This window comes from Ixodes scapularis, unplaced genomic scaffold (assembly GCF_016920785.2).
Source record: "Ixodes scapularis isolate PalLabHiFi unplaced genomic scaffold, ASM1692078v2 PGA_scaffold9__187_contigs__length_104089568, whole genome shotgun sequence".
Taxonomy (NCBI): Eukaryota; Metazoa; Arthropoda; class Arachnida; order Ixodida; family Ixodidae; genus Ixodes; species Ixodes scapularis.
Window position 1 is genome coordinate 10,689,253 of NW_024609884.1, and position 20,924 is coordinate 10,710,176.

The 20,924-nt window shown below is 44.2% G+C and overlaps 1 protein-coding gene and 1 long non-coding RNA gene across 3 annotated transcripts; both read left to right on the forward strand.

Annotated features, from left to right (window-relative positions):
- Positions 1-333: 333 nt before the first annotated feature.
- LOC8040802 (programmed cell death protein 2) lies at positions 334-1,500 on the forward strand. The gene has a single exon (XM_002401268.4). It carries the CDS (start codon positions 357-359, stop codon positions 1,431-1,433), a length of 1,077 nt encoding a protein of 358 aa, XP_002401312.3. The 5' UTR covers positions 334-356; the 3' UTR covers positions 1,434-1,500.
- A 3,713-nt stretch (positions 1,501-5,213) lies between these two features.
- Positions 5,214-20,299, forward strand: LOC115318021. Of its 2 annotated transcripts, XR_005715984.1 has the most exons (4): positions 5,214-5,251; positions 9,777-9,921; positions 17,618-17,695; positions 20,059-20,299. It is a non-coding gene; the product is annotated as an uncharacterized LOC115318021 (long non-coding RNA). The 2 variants fall into 2 exon arrangements; XR_005715983.3 differs by lacking the exon at positions 5,214-5,251 and having other exon boundaries at positions 9,627-9,921.
- The last annotated feature ends 625 nt before the right edge of the window (positions 20,300-20,924 follow it).

The following is a 20,924-nucleotide window of genomic DNA, read 5'->3' on the forward strand; positions in this document are numbered from 1 at the left end:
TTCTCGCGGGACGCGGGAGTCCCGCGAGTCGTGGGGCGGGTGGTCACGCTAGAAGCACCTGGTGGGAAACCAAGCTACCGTAGAAAATGGTAGAAAACCTGTACTAAGACAAGCATATTATTCGGAACACCCGATAATATTCCATGGTTCATAATTAAAATATATTTTACTTAAAAAAACAACCAAGCTAGAGTATCACCATTGTGTGTGTGCGTGTATCATCGACACTGCCGACACTGCACTGTAGCTTGTAGAGATTGTCGGTACGCGGCGCGAGTCTCCACCTCATTCTGTGCGTTGAGCTACTAAGCGAGCGTCCGCCCGTTCATTCAAAACTCTCCCAGCGAGCAAGGGAAATGGCGGCGCCCAGCGAGAGTGCAGAAGCACGCTGCGTTGAACTAGGATTTCTTGAAAAGTGCGAACCTTGGGCGGTGAAGAGCAAGTACTTTCCAAGTAAAGTCGGCGGCAAACCGGCCTGGCTTCATCTGAAAAACATACCGGACGGTGAGCGCCTCTCCTGCCAAAACTGCGGCGAGCCGTGCGCCTTCTTACTCCAAGTCTATGCCCCTATTGACGACCTCGATTCGGCGTTCCACAGAACACTCTTCGTGTTTGTCTGTGTTGCTCCCGGTTGCTTGAATAAGAACAAGACGGGAAGTTTCATCATTTTGAGATCTCAGTTGCCGAGGATCAACAGCTTCTATGAGCAAGAACCGCCGATCGAAACCGAGGAGGGCTCCGATTCGCCTTCTGCCAGCGACTTCAACAAGTTGTGCGTCGTCTGCGGGGCTTTGGGAAACAAGACCTGCGCCAAATGTCGCTCTCGCAATTACTGCAGCAAGTCCCATCAAGTGACGGACTGGAAGAGTGGCCACAAGTCCCAGTGCGGCTCTCAAACGGACCACCCCGCGACATCGGCAACCGCGCGTGTCTTGTTTCCGGAGTACGAGTTGATCACCGAACCGGAGGACGAAGCCTGCGGTAGTCGCGCGGCGGACAAGAGCGACGAGCAGAGGCTTTCCGACTACCGCGCGTTCCTGTCGAAGAATCCAGAATGCTCGGACATCGATTCCACAGTGAATGCGAGCGATTTAAATAACATGGCGGCCACCTGTAAAGACAAGGCGTTCTGGAAATTCAAGAAAATCATCGAGATGGCGCCCGAGCAGGTTCTGCGGTACGACTTGGGAGGTTCGCCGGTGTTGGTGTCCTCCGAGGACAAGCCGAATGCCGTGCCGGACTGTTCCTGTGGATCAGAGAGGCAGTTTGAATTCCAAGTGCTTCCGCAGCTTTTGAATACCATTGCGGAATCGAACTCGGAGAGTCTAGACTGGGGAACTTTGATCGCGTATACTTGCAAGCGATCCTGTGATGGGGATAGGCCATACCTGAACGAGTTTATGTGGAAGCAAAACTTCTCGGAGCAGGAGTGATGCCTTTTGGGCTTCAATATAATTGCTCTGTAGCCTTCTCTGGTACGAATAAAAATATTAACTAAAACAGTATTTTTTTAAATATATATATATATATATATATATATATATATATATATATATATATATATATATATATATATACACACAAATTCATTGCAACCAGTCTTTACTGGAGGACACTAACCTGCTCATATAGTTTTGAGACTTACCGGTCCAATCTATTGTAGAAGAGACATGACATCTGAAAGTTTAAAGTTCTGTGACCCTAAAATGCCAATCCAGGGGTTTGATAAATCAAAAGCAGTGGGTTGTGTTTTGATGATAGGACGAATTTTCTTGCAATTATTTTTGTGGTTACATTTTTTTGTTGGTCAGTGGTGGATAAGTAAGTTCCCTACCGCCCAACTAGATTTTCTGTTATAGCATTGTTTGCTTTTGTTCCCAGGAATATGCTACTGCAAATTGTGCTCAGAACTGTTTTCCCTTTTGTGTGCAAAGGCTCGACTTAAGTTAGATTAGTTACAACTTTGAAATGCACATGCCCATGCCATTTGAATGTGTTAAATATGTTCGGCATGTGGCGTGGTGATGCCGCCACGCGCCGCGCCTCCCAAAACTCTTGCATGTGACTAAAATGGCCGTCACAAGTTGCTCGTTCGTCGTCTCCGTGGTCCGAACTGGCTTGCTTTGCGAAAATTTCCGCCGCAAATTTCATCAGACCTACCAGCATGACTTAAAGGAGCTGTGCAACAATTTCAGGGCTTTGCTTAAATTATTGTGAAAGTTGATGCCTTTCACTTCAGAAGTGAACTACAGAAAACAGATTTTGCCTGGATACCCTAGTTTTTATTTTAAAAAATGAAAAAGATCCAGGTTTTTGCCGCCTCTCAACTCATACGTCGTCTTACGGGTTACGTGCGCAGTGACGATAGAGTAGGCGCGGGGTTCCGGAAAAGTTCTCTCTTTAGAGCCATCAGTGAGCAGCAAGAACTCATCCGCTCGCGACCGCATGACCACGTGCTGGCGGGCGCCGCGCGAACAATATGGTGAAAGGAGGAAAGTCCCATCCGGGTCCGGCCATACCCGTCCGGCCCTGTCCCCCTCCCCCTTTGGCTTCTGGCAGCTGTTCGCGGTAGCAGAGAGAGCCGACGGTTTTGTGGACCTAAGATAGTTGGCGCCACTAAAACTCCGTGTAACGAAAGTTTTGTCGATGATACCAGGTTTTTGATGCATTTATATATATGTTGGAACGACAAGATTTATAGAAAAGTTACCTTTTATCGAGCAGATATTCGCACAACTTGCTATCTTTCTACAAGATTCCCCATTGACGTCACGCCGCGTGTTTCTCATGGACACCACTCGCAGCTGCAGGTCGGGAAATATTCTAAGTTTGGCCTCGCTATTACGCAGCGGAATCGCAACATTTCGATGAAAGGAGGTGTGTTTTCTGTCATTTGTGACAAGTGAACAATATCAAAAGCAGAAGATGCCAATTCTTTCAACGTTAAAATCGTTGCACAGCTCCTTTAAAAGAATACAGTGTCCATCAGCATCCTCCTATCCGCCCTATTAATTTTCTATGCTGCATATTACAGGCGCCGAACAGATGACGTGCTATGCCAGTGGCCCTAGCTGATCCTCGACGGCCTGCTCAAGGCCGAAAGGTGCGAAAGGCAAGTTTCGGTCGATCCGAAAACAAGGCTAGCCTTTGGGGATCAAACACTGCCTCGAATTTTGTGTCGGGGCTTATCATTCAGAACTCTAACCTGTTTGGCGATTTCGAGCCCCCCAAAGATCCGGAGCACACTTCTCCAAGTTTTTACGTATTACTTCTTACATGGAGTGGCAGTCGAGTATGTTGGTTTTAATGGTTTATTGTTTAACTGCCTTACTGCCTCGCTAAGCTGCTGGTGTGATCGCTGGCTTGGAACATAACACAGTGCCATGCTCTCTGATTGGTGTGAGGATCGTGGTGCATGGCAAAAAACGGAAAGGAAAGAGAAGCGATAAATTCTTTGGAAAATTTAGAGGCAATCTGCTTGTTTTGTGTTACTTTTTGCTTTATGGCTTATCTGGCACGCCTTATGCAGCGACCGGGACAATGAAGGAAAATTGTCCTTTAATTATTCCTTTTGTGTTTTTGCTGTGATGAGGATTTTTTTTTTTCTTGTGTTTTGGAATTCATAGAAGTGGTCTTTTTTCCTCTTCCAAATGACTTTGGTAGTGTCACTATCCTCGGAGCACATTGGATAAGAGAGATGAGGGAATTTATTGAGGCATTCCTTATTGCAAGCCAGGGGAAGCGGTGCATCAGCAAACCTTCGTGGCTTTATCAGAAAAGGAGGTTGGGTTCCTAAGATGCCTAAGACTGGGGTGGGCTACCTTTTGGGGATGGGTCACTTCTCATGATGCTACGGTAAGCCATTTTTGCATCCTCGGCAAAAATTCTTGTTTGCAGTATAACATTGGTATTGTTAGGAATGGGAAGACGACAACGGGAGCAAATAACGAAGGCCCTGCCTTTATAAATCCTTTCTGCGCTCTATCATCTTGTACTGTCCTGTCCTTTCTGCTGCCGACAGCATCATCCTAACAGTATGGTGACAACCTCCGCCAACTTTTTTTCGAGCATCTAAGAATACAGACGTGTATCCACAAGTTATTGAACTGAACTAGCATTAGATAATTGCCCATACATAATTTGACCATAATTCCAACTAAAGTTTTGCCTCGGATGTTTCTTGGGGAGAGTTGTGGGCAGAGTCACTCTCTACAGCAGTGCATGGTTGTCGTGACTGCTCCCGGTTGTTGTAGTAATTCTGTTTAATTCTAACATTGCAGGAACCCTCTTTGCCAACGGGGAGACGGCATTGGGAAAGACTTCCACCATGGGGGGCATGGAAGTGTTTAATATCATTGAAAAGGTGCGTTCATTCGCTTAGACACTTTCCAGCATGCATGTTGGGGTCGTTCGACTTTAGTCCCATTTACACGGAGCATTTGCTCGTTTGCTTGTGCAAACGAGCAAACGAGGTTGAACGTTAGGCTATGATGCGATTTCGAATCACCAGGTCACCAGGTTATCCAGGTTTTGCAGGGGTGGATCCAAAACTCTGTTTTTTTTTGGGGGGGGGGGGGGGGCTGGAATTCTTTTTTTTTTTTGTGTGTGTATGTGTTCGATTGGGGTTGGGGTCTAAAGTAAGACAAACAGGACTCCGGTTGTGCCTTTTGTTTTAGCCGCCACAGAACCACACTGCGCCGACAGCCCCTAGATGTGCGCCACTGCGCCGACTTATTGGCTCCAAGCCGTGCTTTGAAACCAACGCCGCGGACATCAGTGTCGGTTGTAGCGATGGAGTGGTTCTCCAAGTTCAGAGTACAAGTGTGCCTGCTAGGGTGCGACCTACCCTATTTTGAACCCTCGTCCTTGAGTACCGAGCCTTCTACCACCTGGCAGGTCAGTAGTCGGTTTTTCTTGGGGGGGGAGGGGGGAGGGGTCAAATTTGTTTGGGGGGGGGGGGGGGGGGGGGGGGCCGCCCCCTCCCCCCTTTTGGATTTTCCCCTGAGTTTTCGTATGTTGCGTGCAAAGCTACTCCTCGAATTGGTTGCCGCGCTTCATACGGTGCACGGATGGTAGTAACTGGGTTTTAGGCAACGTCAGCTCCTGCAACGTAATGTCGCGCAAGTAAACAGCCCTCGGTGAACTGACCTTTACCCTCGTGATTGCAGGAATATGCGACCCTTGCTTGCTCGATTTGAGGACGAAATATACCTTGGAAAGCTCCCCTAGCGATACACCAGAGAGACGAAAGGTGCGTACAGTCTATGGGAACCTTTCCTGTTTATACCTGTACCCTGTTGCAGGTTAAGAAAAACAGGAAAAGCTCCCCCCCCTGCAATAAAGTATTGTATAATGTTGTTGTTGCTTAGAACGTCTTTAATAGAGTAAAAGGGTACGACTTGGCCGGCTGCAAGCCTTGTCGAGAATGGGTAGGGGAGTGAGTAGCTAGGAGAGGACCTAGCTTCATCATCATCATCATTTATTTTTCCTTGAGGGCCGAGGGGCATTGTACAAAAAAGTGAACACTTAAAAAAAATGGCTGCAGCAAATTTATTAGTGTCAGTTATGGAAAAAATTTGGTCCGGTAGTCCGTTCCAGTCGTCAATGGCCAATGGTAAGGTTGTCATTTGATGAGAGACGGCCGATGTTGAAATCCGACGGAGTTTACAAAAATGGTCGAATTGAGGAAAGATAGGGTGAGAAGGCAATAGCAAACATTGTCTGAGATGATTGTCGTGATAAAAGATCCGATGGAGGAGAGAAAGACGAGACACCCTGCAGCGGCGAGGAAGTGTGTCAGGTTAGCTGATTGGCGAAATCCTCTTATGCTAGCATATGAGGAGTAGTCTGAATAAAGAAAAGGGAGGGCTGTGCTTGGAACGGATTCCAGACTGTTAGGTATGCCTGCCACGGCGACTACATGGAGAAAGCGAATTCTAGTTTAGTTCCGACCAAGGTAGTATAGTATAGTTTTACTGGGGATGTAGCTTCTTTGATGCTACAGCAAAGAAATCTGAGAGTATGCTTAGCATTGGCGATGACAGATGTTATATGAGTGGTCCTTGACAGGTCAGATGTCAGATGAATCCCTAGGGTTGTTTTTTTATTTATTTATTTATTTGGTACTTTTGCGGTGTCAATTGGGATGAGCAACTGGTTACTGGGATGCTAGAAAGATGGTAAGAGAAGGATAGAACATCTAAACTACGGGAAAACGATAGATTTATATTTACTGTAAACGACTTAATTTTCGTGAGGACCTCATTTTAGCGAATTTCGCAAGGTCCCGTGAACAATTCCAGTAAAATGTAAACACATTGGAATTTATATTGAGATCCCTCTGGGTTGCACAAATTATAACCCTTGAATTAGACCTAAATTGTGAGATATTGAGGCCACAAAAAATAGGTCGTTGACAGTATTATAGTTTTATGCCATTTGCCATTTCTGACACCACTAAATTATAAGTGAGAGATCATTCTGCAAAATTAGTTGATTGTGATGTGAATGAATTGGTCTGTGTATTGCACGGTCATCGGCGGACAGACATGCTGCAGAAGAAATGTCATGGTGGAGATCATTAATGTAGATTGTAAAGAGGAAAGGGGGCCAAGAACTTCCCTGAGGGATGCTAGACATTACCATACTTGTGGTAGAGTTTACTTTGTTAAAAGGCCACTGAAAAGAAATGTTTTTTTTTAAACAGTCTGGTTGGGACACGTCTATCAAAAAATTAATTTTATGCGAAAAAAAAAAAAAATTTTTAGAGCACTATTGACCACCGAGACGCTATTTAGTGGGTAGTCACATCCTTTCCATTTGTTCTTTCTCTGGGTATTTTGGGCGCATGGAGGAGAGGTGGATCGGCTTGGCCACCACGTCGAGGTGGAGAGAGTGTATGACCGTCTCGTTGAGGCGTAAAGAGTGTATGACCATTCCATGACGTCATGAACTTTGCGTGCAGAATTTATAATAAATATCGCGCCATCCATATTGCTCTAAAAAAAAATATATATTTGCGCTTAAAATTTTTTTCTGTCATGCGTGTCCCAATCAGGTTGTTTAAAAAAAAACTTATTTTTTTTGTATTTTCAGTGGCCCTTTAATAGAAGTGTACTGAGTGTGGTTAGTGAGGAATTCAATAATCCATTTGACTACAGAGGGGTCAATATTAATATAGCTTAGTTTCATTAGAAGACGTTGATGAGGGACCTTGTCAAATGCTTCGCAGAAGTAAAGAAAAATGGCATCAATTTGAACATTGGAATCGACATTGGAGTAGACGTCAGTTAGGAATGCTGTTAGTTGAGTTTCGCATGAATATGTCTGATGAAGTCCGTGTTGATGCTTAAAAAGAAGGTTATGAGAATCTTAGAGAATCTATTATGTTTGAATAAAGAATATGCTCTATGAGTTAATTAAAACGCTGGTGAGTGAGATTGGAGGATAATTACTGATTATTTGGCAGTCGCCTGTTTTATGAACGGGTATGACGTTAGCAATTTTCCAATCAGATGGAACTTCAGAGAGTTTTAAGAGACTGAGGGAATATGCCACAGAGGAAAGCGGAAGAAACATGTTTAGTGTTTATTAATACTTTAGAGTTAATTGGTTCATCTCCGGAGCTAGAGGACATTTTCAGGCGATCAATTGCCTAAAGCACTCCAGAGCAGTCAATTAAGATAGGATCTATAAGAAGGTGAAAGTGTTTGCACGAGTTGGGAATGTCTGGCAATTTTTCGTTAGTAAAGATGGAGCAGAAGAAATTGTTAATACCAAGAGCGCTGTGTTCATGTGAAAGCAGAAGCTTGTCATCATATACAAATTGAAAGGGAAGTGATAGTGCCAGATTCATTATTTTCCAAAACTTTTTTTGGTTTGATGGTTAGAATGTTTCGAAGGTCGTGACTAGAGAATTTGTGTTTGGCGTGAATAATGGCGGATTTGTAAGCTCTTGTGCATTTCTGATAGGTGTTCCAAGAAGCCAGAGTGTTAACAGCCTTAGCCCGCGCATAGTCTTTTTTTTTTTCTGTTGGGTTGACTATGAACTGTTTTATTGTACCAAGGGTTACTGTTATCAGATCTAATGTGGGTTAGTGGAATGAAGCATTCGATTAGATAGACCAGTTTATCTTTGTAGAGTGTCCAGTTTTCGTTGACCATTCTTTCCGTGAAGTTAACTAAAAAAGTCTGATAAAAATCTTCGAGGTTCAAGTTGATAGATGCTTAGTCGGCTCTCACATGATTGCGAATGAATTTGCAGTAATGTGATTTACGAGGAGCAGCGAGAGAGAGAAAGTTAAATCGATGACAAGATGGTCATTAGTGCCGGGTAAGTGTGTAAAGTTACTGAAGAGTGAGGGGTCTTGACTTTGACACAAGTCCAGTATATTGCTGCAGCGATTAGTGATCCTAATGGGGTGAGTGATAACATTTGAAAAGTTAATATCTGACCAAAAGTCTATAAATTCTTGAGAAAATGCGCAACTAGAAGAGAGGATAGACCAGTCAATGTTAGGGTAATTGAAATCACCAAAGAGAGTAGTAACAAAGGACTTAGGGTATTTACTTGGGATTTCAGATGGACACTTGCATAGCTCCGTAACAAATTCTTTGTTGCTATCTGGTGGCCCGTAGCACACCCACTATTATGGGAGGCGTCGTAGCGGGGTACACCCAGACAGTTTCCTATTCGGTAAGGAGCGGCATAACCAGGAATTTGGTCTTTTATAGCCAAAAGACGTGACATATCATTCGTCATGTTCACTCAGGTACTTTGGCCGTTTGTGGCAAGTTGGCTGGCATGTTTTTCTCACGTGTCAGGACGGTTGTAGCAGTTGTTTTTGCCTCCTTCCTGTTGAACGGGCTGAAAACATATTATAGCTTTATGATAAGCACACACATAACAAAAGGCAAATGATGTTGCTTAAAGTGAAGCCTATCCATGTACAGAGTGCGGCACAAATAGGGGCGGCCCGGTGGCGGTAGAGGCGGCACTGTCGATTGTAATGCCATGTTTTGGGGCGGTGAAAACATGAACCCTACGCTTGAGCGCAGAAAGTGCGCCCTAATGAAACATAGATGTTAACGGCTGTACCTGTCCTAATGGCCAAGGTGGACTATTAACATATGAGAGCCCAACTACCCAGAAAACAATTCGCAGCTCGAAATTCGTTTCCTCTCCATCCGAAAACCGCCGATCGAGAACTGGCTGGTTTGAGTCACACTCACTCTTTTCTCCGTGGTCACGTGCCATTTTCTATGGTTTAGGCACAACCACCAAATATAATCAAAGCCATGGGTCATCGAAGGCACACGCACAATACTAAAAATGGAAAAGAAATATGATGCCCAGTTTTTGTGGCTTCTAAAAAGCTCCAAATACGTTGATTGGAAAGAAAAAGTTGCCCAGCCACGTGACTTCCACCAACTCTCTCCTTCTCTATATTTCTTCTTCCTCACCAGTCCAGTTTCGGTATGGAGCAGTTGCGTTTTTTGTACTTGATTAAAAATCTATGTGACGCTGTAGCAAAATATTGATTGGATAGTCTTTTGACACTATAATAAATCGCCTGGCAAAAAGTAAAAAATAAATTTTTGGGGTTGTCAGTGTCCCTTTAATGAGGTTAAAAATTTTCTACATCTTCTGAACACGAACCTCGGGAGGTTCGGGGCATCCTTAGTTAAAGGCCCTGGTTGTGGTGTTCCCACTTGCTATTGCGCTTGTGCCCCTCTTGTCTCGAGTCCTAGTTTCACTGTTGGTTGGCTTGTTGCAGGTGCCTGACAGGGAGTCCCTGCTGCGGACCTCCTACATGGAGGTCTACAACTAGAAGCTGCATGACCTGATGAGAACGTTGAACGGCTCCTACTTCCAAAGCCTGCAGCTGAGGGAGAATTCGGCATGCCCTTCCTATTTATTTGGTGTGTATTTTTTGTTCTTTTTTAACAGTCTTCAGCTAAGTGTGCAGTATCAGGGTGGTAAACCTAAATGTTTTTTTGTTCCGGTTCAGAAAAAATGTTACAGGTCAGGCTCAGCTCCGGAGTAAAAAATTTGCAGTTCATACTGGTTTGAATCGCTTCAAATGTTAACAGAAAAGTTGAAGATGGTAAGAAAGAAACCATGTTTATATTTATCGAGACTTAAACTATTAATAGGGCAAAGTAGAAAAATGTTCATATAAATTGTCTGGAAGAGACACAATGACCCCTTTTTGGGCTGTGCCGGTTGGGCACTTCAGGATCACAATGCCGACCCAAGTGGAAGCTCACGAGTTTTCATGTCGCGAATAGGCGAAGGTTTTCGTGCACTAAATTGCGTTTCAAAGTTCTAGAAGACCCTTCAGTTGTTCAACCATACGACTGAGTTCCTAAGACCGAGAATGATACCTAAAATTATGAAAATAAAAAATATGTATGGGCAGTTTCATTTGTATTCAGGCAGTAGAAAACAATCAAAACATTTTTTTTTTTTACAGCGGAGCTGTTTAGGGCTAGTATCCCCAGTTTTGTGTCTGTCACCAAATAAATGTCGACACATAACTCTGGACAGCTACCGCCATCTATGAGCGACGGTGGCAACCAGATAACCGGTTGTCTGGTTGCCGCCATTGCTCATAGATGGCGGCAGCCTTTCCAGCCTTTCCACTCTAATTTTCATCGGAGTGGAAAGGCTGAATTTCTCTAGGCGGCGTCCTAGAAGTCGTCCTCAAGGACGACGTCCTCTAGGCGTCGTCTTTGAGGTCGTTCTAGAAGTCGTCCTTGAGGTCGTCCTAGACGTCGTCCTTGAAGTCATCCAAGAGGTTGTCCTCAAGGTCGTCCTAGAAGTTCTTCTTGAGGTCGTCCTGGCCGTCGTCCTAGACATTGTCCTCGAGGCCATCCTAGAAGTCGTCCTTAAGGTCGTCCTAGATGTCGTCCCGGAGGTCGTTCTAGGCGTTGTCCTTGAGGCCATCCTAGAAGTCGTCCTTGAGGTCATCATAGATGTCGTCCTTGAGGTCATCCTAGACGTTGTCCGCTAGGTGGCGTCCTTGAGGTCGTCCCACCATAGCACAGCTTCGCTGGTCTTCCTTTACCAGAGTGAAAAGGCTGAAAGTTTTTTTTCAAATTTTTATTTTTTGTGGTACTTGAACGTCAATGCTTTACATCAAGATTTGTTCAGACGTGTGTTCCTTCGATTCGCGCTTTATTTCGAACTGTTAGCGACAAATCCTCTTTACTTTTTAGAGTAATCAATATATATCTAGTAAGACAATAGTAAAATACAGATACGTTTAGTATTAACGGGACACTAACAACCCCCAAAATATTTTTTCCTTTTTTGCCAGGCAATTCAATATGGTGTAAGAAGACTACCTTATTAATATTTTGCTACAGAGTCACTTATATTTTTAATAAACCCTAGAAACGTAACTGCTCGAAACCAAAACCTGCGCATGGAGGTCAGAGAAATATAGAGGAGAGAGAGTGCGGAAAGTCAATTGGCTACACTCGATCGTGCCTTTTTTTTTCTCCGTTTTTTGGGGGGGGGGTTGCGCACAGTTGACGACACGACAGCGTTGCGGGTACCATTTGTCGTCCGATTGCTTTGCAGTCCTGTTCGTTCCGCTCGCTGTTCTGCCTTCAAGATGAGTTGTTTTGTACATTGAAGAGTTGGAAATGAGTAGTGAGTGCCTGTGGTAAATGCCCGTGGTAAATGCCCGTGATTGGCTCCGGAAAGAATGCCCCCAAGATGTTGTGTGAAGAGCTGCCTCACAGGTTCTGCATCCGAAAGTGGCATTGTGCGGCAGACTCTACTCAAGTTTCTGAAAGATCAACTGGATCGGGACCAATGGCTGGCTGCAATTCCTGCAAAACAGTTACGGGCACCTCAGAGGTGGAAGCTACCCGATTTAAATGCTCCTTTGCATTTTGTGGAAAGTGACAACATTGAGTTCACAGGTGTCAAAAAGGAAGTCCCATACCATTTAGTTCAGCGACGTTTCGTCCACAACATTATTTTTTTTTTTTTTCAGTGATATTTGTAAAAAAGAAATGCTTAAATATTGCAAAATGTTTTTCAAAAAAAAAAAAAAAAACAGAATGCCCATTCTGTGGATCGAACCTGGGTCTGCTGCGTGTGAAGCGGACCCCTTTCCACTGAGCTACTCTACAGTTTTTAATAGCCGTTTGACAATTTGTTTTATACGAGACCCAATAGGGGACAACTGCTGGCAATTTTTTTCCTGGGTTGTGCCGGCTTTTGGCAGAGTATCCACCTCCTAACAACTTAGACTTGTGGATGTCCTTGGGCATAGGCAGCTTCCTATCGTGTAGCTTGAAGTACGTTAGTTTTAACATCGTAATGTTCAGGCAGACGAGGGTTACTCCTCGTTCGTATTAATGTAGCCGGTCATCTGTAGGTCGGAAAGTTTGCTGCCAATTGTCCTGCAACAAAGGCATTCCCCAGGCTCGAAGTTGGGCAGCACCACGCATTGGCCAGATTCGCTTCTAGTAAAAAAATCATACTGACGCATATTCAACTCGAAGTACGCACTTCGTGCTTGACGTTTGCACGTTTTTCAAGCTCTTACCAATGCGTGTTCGTAAGACGAGCGATGTGTTCATCCACCAAAAGGGCCAATGACTTGGCGATGTCTTTGTGCAAATCGGCTTGGTGGTCAGGCGTGCCGTACGGAATGAATCTTAATTATTTTGATCGGTCCAAAATGTCTCTTTCGAAGGAAGACAAATTCGCTGGTACCGCGAACGAAAGTTCTGAAATAGAGGTCCCATGCCCGTCGTCCGCCACCATCGCCGTTGTTGACCGCCGTGTTGAGAATTATGCAGTGAACGCACAGAATGCTTCCAATTCTCTGTGCAACTTTTTTTTTTTTTTTTTTTTTTTTTTTTTGATTAACATATTTGGAGTTTTTTTGAAGCTCCAAAAGATTGGTTTCATATTTTTTTCTATTTTTAATATTGAGTGTGTGCTTTCAATGACCCACGACTTTGATTAAGGTTGGTGGTTGTGTCTAAACCTTAGAAAACGGCCCTTGGTCACGGAGAAGACACTGAGCGCGACTCAAACTCGCCAGTTCTCGATTGGCGGTTTTCGGACAGAAAGAAACCGAATTTCGAGCTGCAAATTCTGTTCTGAGTAGTTGGGCTCTCATGTCATGTACAACTAAAAACCTCGGCGAGCATACATACCCTGTCAGTGTCCCTTTAACAGCCTAAAATCTTATTAAAATTTCCAAACATGCCTTTGTAAACAATTTTGCCAAAAGCTTCCATTTTTCTTTCCAAGTAGGATTTTTTAGAGTATCAGATTCAAATCAATGCCACTTACAATACATGTCGTTGCCTTGCAAACAATCTATACCGTAAAATACCTGGGGAGCGCCCACATCTCTTTCACTGAAAATTTGGTTAATCTAGACATGGGCAGTTCTCCGGTCAAATCAGACTCTTAAAGGGACACTAAAAGGGTATTTATGCTTGCTAAGGTTTTTATTTGTGCATGACATATGAGAGCCCAACTACCCAGAACACAATTTGGGGCTCAAAATACATTTTCTTTCTGCCTGAAAATTGCCGATCGAGAACTGGCCAGTTTGAGTGGCGCTCACTCTCTTCTCTGTGGTCGCGCGCCATTTTCTATGGTTTAGACACAACCACTAAATATAATCATTTGTGGGTCATCGAAGGCACACACTCAATATTAAAATTTGTGGCTTCTCAAAAGCCGCAAATTCGTTGATTGGAGAAAAAAAAGTTGCACAGCCACGTGACTTCTGCCAACTCTCTCCTCCTCTATAGACGCTTTCAGCGAGTCAGTTACCCGAGCTGCCACCAGTCGGCGCGCCCTTCGCGCGCTTTCCGGGCCGCCATAGCCGACCGGGCTGCTATGGCGGCAGGGTCACGTGACGTCAAGATGGCGGCGCCCATGAAATGTTGCCTGAAAGGGTGTATATTTCGTCTTCCTCCCCAGTCCAGCTTTGGTTTCGAGCAGTTGCGTTTTCTGACTTTATTAAAAATATATGTGACGCTGTAGCAAAATAATGATTGGTTAGTCTTCTGACACCATAATGAATTGCCTGGTGCAAGATAAAACAAATATTTTGAGGGAAGTCAGTGTCCCTTTCATGTATAATTTGCAGAACTCACCAGTTTGAGAATTTTAATAGTGGGCGCTTCCGTGGTATTTTACGGTTGTTGTTTTTTATTGTTTGTTTATACATACTGAGAAGTGGCGCGACGACAGGAGATGAGATCAAAATCTCTGCAAAGTGTCACCCATAAAGCTATCGCTTTAAAACTTGGAAACCTCCGGACACTTTAGCTGTGGCAAAACATGAGGCGTACCAGTTGTAGCCAGTTCTCAAGGTTACAGCGCCCCCTTGTGTCGAAAGTGGGAACCACACGGAGCGAAAAATGATGGCGCAGTATGTTTTCAGTGCAACAATGGGCACTCACGCATTTTGAATGCTACGATCAGCTGTAAAAGTGCTTTAACAGTATGTGATTTCGAATACACACTGGGAAATTGAAGGTTAAAGGGGTACTCTGGCGATTTTTTGAGCTATACCTCAACTAACTATATTTTCGGAATCACTGGCCTTTACCCTTTCTGGTATGCTATTTAGTATCGCGAAATTCTGAATAGTTATTGTGAGATCGGCAAGTGAAAATGATGCGAAAACCAACATCAAATATGCTCACACTTTTCAGTGCCGTGACTCCAGTGGAAGGCAGACTTGCAGGTCGAGCGGGCAGTCTAAAAATGGACTATGCCGAGCATTTGTTTCGTGCTGCTGCGCGGGTGCTGGAGCGAGCTTCCAAAGCATTCATTTGATGCCATAAAACTGCTTGTAATCAGTTGAGAACAATGTCTACAGTTCAAAGAGTGAACCCCTACCTTCTGCTGACACCAGTTTTTCATTGTTGCCAGAGGGGAGACTTTCACAGTAAATTCAATAACTTTGCGAAAAGTTTTTATTTTGGCCCAATATTTGGGTTACTATTTCAGCAATGTTTGTTAATGTGTTTAGCAAATTTTCAGGAAAATCAGGGACTATGAAGAGAACACCAGAGTGCTGTACTGGTGCACCTTTCTTTTTGCGCTCATTCAGCAGTTTAACTTTAACCGTCCTTTTTTCTTTCTTTTTTCTGTTCTCCGGTAAGCATTTGAGTTTGAGTTTGATGATCTTAATCAGTTTCCATATATAAACATTCGCTTGATCGATTTATTTAATAAATTTCAAGACACTGTAGTGTCGAGACCAGTTCTAACGAAATAGCGGCTACAGCGAAACAATCACAATTTCCCATTCCCGTTTGCACTTTTTCAATGCATTTGTGTCCGTTTTACAACGAAGGAAATTAAGCGGCTCCCGCGGATATAGCGAAGAGAAATTTTGTGATAATATGAAAAAAGATTAAAATTTGGAAAGTTTACTAAGTCTCGGACCGCCGCACTTTGCTGCCGAGGCCAAGGAGCCACCCAGAACAGGCTGCAGAAGATTCTAGAATGGCCGTCGGCGGCAGTCTCTGCAACGTCGTCTGCTCCCCGTTTATTATCGGGAAGCGGCTTTATCGCATCACACACGGAGAAGCCTTCGTGGCATGCCGGTAGGGGCGTTCGGAGCGCTCGACAACGTACTGGCGGAGATGACGGAGAGAGCCTAGATTTAAGAGAGGGAGCAGTAAGTAGGCCTGCATTTGATTGTCGCGTGGCCAGTGTGGCGAGGAAACTGGGCGGAGAGACGGACATGTGTGCAGAAGGTGATTGCTTCTGAGTTTTGACTCCTCGCATGCTGCGGCTCGTTTTACAAACGCGGCTCACAAACCACGTGACCCCAATCGAGCAGTTGCCCCATCTCTTAAATCTAGGCTCTCTACACCGATGACAGACAAGCTTGAGCGCAGACTCAGTACCGTGCGCGCTTCTTTGTTTGCTTCATGATTTGTGTCGGCGTCTGGTCGGTGAGGTCGCTCTTACGCGAAAGTCTACTTCGCTCAAGCACCGATTCAGCGAATCATCGCCACTCTACGATAGAGAGTCCCGGCACTGCCGACACCTCGACGGGGAAGACGAAGGCAATCTCTTTGAATCAAAAGCGTGCTGTCCTCGACAGAGTGTGCATAAACGTTAAGAATGCTGTCCACCGCCGGCGTCCTCCGCGGGGCCGTCGCAGCTGTCCACACGGTCCGTATGTTGCAGGATCTTTTTTCGGTTGGAGCTTCTCGCAGTTGATGAGAAGCGGCTCGGATCTAGCAAAGTACGCATGCAGGGAAGCCTCGACCGCTTTCTGCAGGCTGAATAAACATATGCCCTTGACAGCCCGTGTTATCTTTTTTTTTTTTTCATGTTATTTGTATGAGTTCATATATAACGAAGAAGCGGATATAGCGAAGCGATATCTGATTCCCGTTGACTTCGTTATTACCGGTCTCAACATTATACCATGCTTGGTCCCATGTGTCTGCATGCAGTTGTGGCGGGCGACCTAACCAGTCCCAGCAGAAGACAGGAAGGAACGAGGGAATGCTCGAGACCGAGGCAGCATACCGGTGTTCGGATATCTCGAACGTCTTATTGTTTACATAGCTTCTTGTATATAGTTTGTCTGCTGTAAAATAAACGGAAGGAACCTTCGGTTTCTTCACAGTCTTTCAAGTGCTTCAATTATGTTCTTATGGTAGCCAGTTAAATTCAGTTAATTTATTTCAGAACAAAGGTTGGGGCTTTTCACGTATGAGACTATCGCAGACAGCTCGAGAATGCCTGGGGTCCGCAGTATGTGATGCCAAAAAGAAGCAGTGTACTTATTTGCCAACGATTGTGTTAATTTACAAACCTATTCATTCACTCAATGATCAACAACTTTGCAGAACAATCTCTCATTAATAACTCGTGGTGCCAAAAATGGCAAATAGCTCTAAATTTTGATGAATATAAATTCCTCTCGTTTTCACGCCATTCACTTAATACGTCATTTCTATATCACCTTGCTATCACTCCAGTGAAGCCTTGTTTATCGTGTAAATATTTGTGAATCCATTACTTGTGATCTTCCATGGACAACTCATATACAAGGGGGGACGCAGAAGTAACCGGAATGAATTTCTGGAGGGCACGCCGTTCGTAGTACCAGTTTCCGCCGCTAGTAGCGCTTAACGGCACCCCTTCCGAGTCAGTTTACCGATTTTCGTCGTCTGCTAAAGTTGTGGCGGCATGTTGAGAATTTTTTCCCCAAGTGCTTCAAAATCATTCCTTGTTTTTTGCTATGTCTGATTTAAAGGAAACGCGTGCAGCCGTGAAATTCTGTTTTCTTTAGGGAAAATGGTGGCGGAAACTCTTGTAATGCTTCAGACAGCTTATAAAGAAGATGCTATGAAGGAATTGCAGTTCTATGAATGGTTGTAGCATCCAAGAATGCAGAAGTTCGTCTGCTAGTTGTTGAGCTAAAGTAGCCTTAGATCACTGCTCTTACATAATTTGATCACGATTCCAACTAAGGTTTTGCCTGGGATGTTTCTTTGATAGAGTTGTGGGCAGAGTCGCTCTCTAGAGCAGAGTGTGGTTGTCGTGATTGCTCCCGGTTGTCGTTGTAATTCCTGGTTCATTCCTCCATTGCAGGAACCCTCTTGGCCTACGGGCAGGTGGCATCGGGAAAGATTCAAACCATGATGGGCACCAAAGTGTTTCATCGAAAAGGTGTGTTTGTTCGCCTAGACACCTTCTAGTATGCATTTTGAGGTCGTTCGACTTAAAGGGGCAGTGTAGCGATTCTCACATTTTGGTCAATTAAGTGTGGTAATTGTTTTCTTGCCCAATACTATAAAGAACAGAAAGAAGAAAAAAATTTTCATGCGTGCGCTAGTTTTTAGAAAAGAAAATGAAACATATTGAGAGTCGGGGCACACCTCAACTCACACCGTCTTTCGATTAAGTTGCGCAGTGACGTCCCTCTGAGTACTACGTTCGGTTCTATCTTTGGGGCCCCCAGTCTAGAGCACAGGCCCGGGCCGCAGGCTCAGGCTTGAACGATAAAATTTCCGGGCCATGCCTGGGCAGTCCTTTGCCGCAAATTCTAAATTGTTGATAACAAGACGTGTCCTCATCGGTCTTTTAGGTTCAACGAAAACAAACAAGCAAAGTGTTGAGTCACTACGGCGCCATTCAAAAAAAAAAAAAAATCACAAAAAGATGTTTTGCATTTGGAAAGCCTTCAATTGGACAAAAGGAAACACTCCACCAGCATAGCGGGAGAATGCACGCTTTATGCTTAGACAGTTTTTACGTTAAAGCCTGCAAACCTTTTTGGTCTCAAGTTTTTGAGCCCAAAAGTTTTTTTGGGCCGCACCTGCTTTGTATCATTGTAAGGTTGTGGCGAGTGATTGAGACAAACGACGCTTTGCCACAAGACAGATGGAGAGGATGGCCATGGAGAGAAAATGGTTTTGTTGACTTTGATAAAGCACCACGAAAACCTGCGTACTCCAAATGGCATCACACCGTAGTTCCAATAACTGTCACATGTAGCTGGAAATTGGGAAACAATGTGTTTTTGGCTTTTTTTTAATGTGAAAGCATTAATTGTCTCATTGAGCGAAGCCGGTTGGTGTCTGTAGCAGCAAAAAACGGCACCTAAATTCCGATTTTCCATTGGCTGAGCGAAACGGCACCTAAACTCCCATTGGCTGCGACGCGTCGTATCGGATGCTTTCGTCACGGAAGCCGCTCGAGGTCAGAATGGATGCACCTCAGAAATAAAATACAAAGAAAAGCACAGCAACGCAATGCTTCGTCACGAAAGCCGTCGTGAAGCCGGCAGGGTTCGCCTTGCCTGCGCAGTGGGGGAGCATGATGTTAATGCCGGAGCGCCGTGTGCGATAGGAAGACGTGGCGCGCTGCTTGTAGGAATGTGCTGCATGTAGGAATGCTTTTGCATTCCTACATGTGAGCAGTCTTTTAAATTTCTCTGCCTATTTTTTTTTTTTTGATTCTGCAGCTAAGTTGCAGTATTTCGGGGGAAGGTGGCACATTTTCTCTCACTTGTGCCAAGATAAACGATATGAAAAATACAAGCTGCGAATTCTTTCAACGTTAAAATCGTTGCACTGCCCCTATGGAGCGTACATACCATAAAATATCCCGAGAAATAACCCACCTAAAATTGAAAGCAACTAGGGTGAAAAATGAAAAGTGGGCTAACTTGTGGTGTGCGATAAAAAAAAATAAAAAAAGTTGGAAAAAATGTTAGTACTAGATTTTGTGGCCTTTGAAACTTATGATTGCAGCAAGGGGCGATGAAGCAAAAGATGACTGTCCTTCCAAGTCAGCAATGTTCGCTTGTCTCCCGCCGTAGGTATGCAACACCATTTTCGCCGAGGTCGCCGCAAGCCAGGGCCCTGCAATCACTAAAAGTGGGCTATCTTTCAGGGGTGGGGCATTTCTCGGGATGTTTCAGTTTTCTGGCGATTTTTGGAGCTCCTCCAACTACCTGTATTTTCTGAATCGGCCTTTACCCTTTCCGTTATGCTTTTTAGTATCGCAAAATTCAAAGTAGGTATTGTGAAATCGGTAAATGAAGGTGATGCCGAAACAAACATTTGAATATGCCCTGTTTTTCAGTTCCGTGACGACGAGGCAGGCAGGCTTGCAGGTCGAGCAGGCAGTCGAAAAAAAAAACGAGTACGCCGAGCATTTGTTTTGTGCAAAGCATTTATTTGACACGGTGAAACTGTTTGTAATCAGTTGGGAGCAAATTCTACAGTCAATAGAGGACCCCTGCCTGCCACAGGCGTCACTTTTTCATTGATGCAAGTAGAGACTTTTGGTTTGAGAAAAACGGTAAGTACCAAAATTGTAAATTCAATAACTTTGCAAACTAACAATTATGTTGGCCTAATATTTGGGTTACTAGTAGTTCAGCTTTTAATCTAACAATCATGCAATGGTTTGAACGATGCTTGCTGTAGCAAAGAAGAAAAAAAGATCTGCTGCCACTGATCTTTTTTCGTAATTCAGTCAGAATGTGTAAACGATACATGCATTCTGGTTTTGTGTTTTTTCAGTGAAGTCTGGGCAGCATCCTCCCAGCCGGCTTTTCTTTGCGGAGGATGACGATGAAGAACACCTCAAGAAAAATTGTTTAATGCAGTGAGGTCAATTTTGGACACATATGTCACACTGGCTGCTTAGATATCTTACATATCTTTTAAATGCCTCGGGGTACTAACTACTTCAGTCATTTATGTTTTATCAATAATTGTGTCTCCTTCACCCCTGTCAATAAAATCAGGGTGTTGAACCGAACCCGAATTGGAAAACGGATCAAAACATATTTTTTACCGAATCAGACCGAAACCATAACCGAAATCAAACATTGGATATCGAACCCAAACTGGAACGAAACCACCGTCTCTTGTGGCAGTTACCAGTTCATTTGAAAATGATTTGGTTGAAGAAAATGTGAGCCACGCCTATTTTTTTTTGCGGGTGGTGGCACGAAGTCGATTTAATATGGGTATTTGTGACTGTGGTGTCAGTGGTACGTTGTTGACTAAACAAACGGCAGTGGCATGGAGACGGCTGAATAAGAATGAAACAAATAAATTAATTTCATGTTTATGTGCAGCATACCATGACCTGGCATTGGCACGGAGACATACGTTTCTATAGCTGACTATGCCAAGAGGCCAAAGAGTTATTCTTTATTTGTTTTGTAGCTGCTAAATGATTTGTTCTCCTGTAGCCAAAACTGAATACACCATTGGGAAGGCGAAGCCTTTAGGGGCACGATACAGGAGCACCAGTGTACCAGTTGCACGGAGCTCTGGATGCTGCTTGGGAAAAAGTTGTTTTTGTGTTTTGTGTTATCTTTCTTCGTCTTGGCCCGGATCAGAAGGTCGAAAGGAGACTACTCACATTGGTAAAAAGA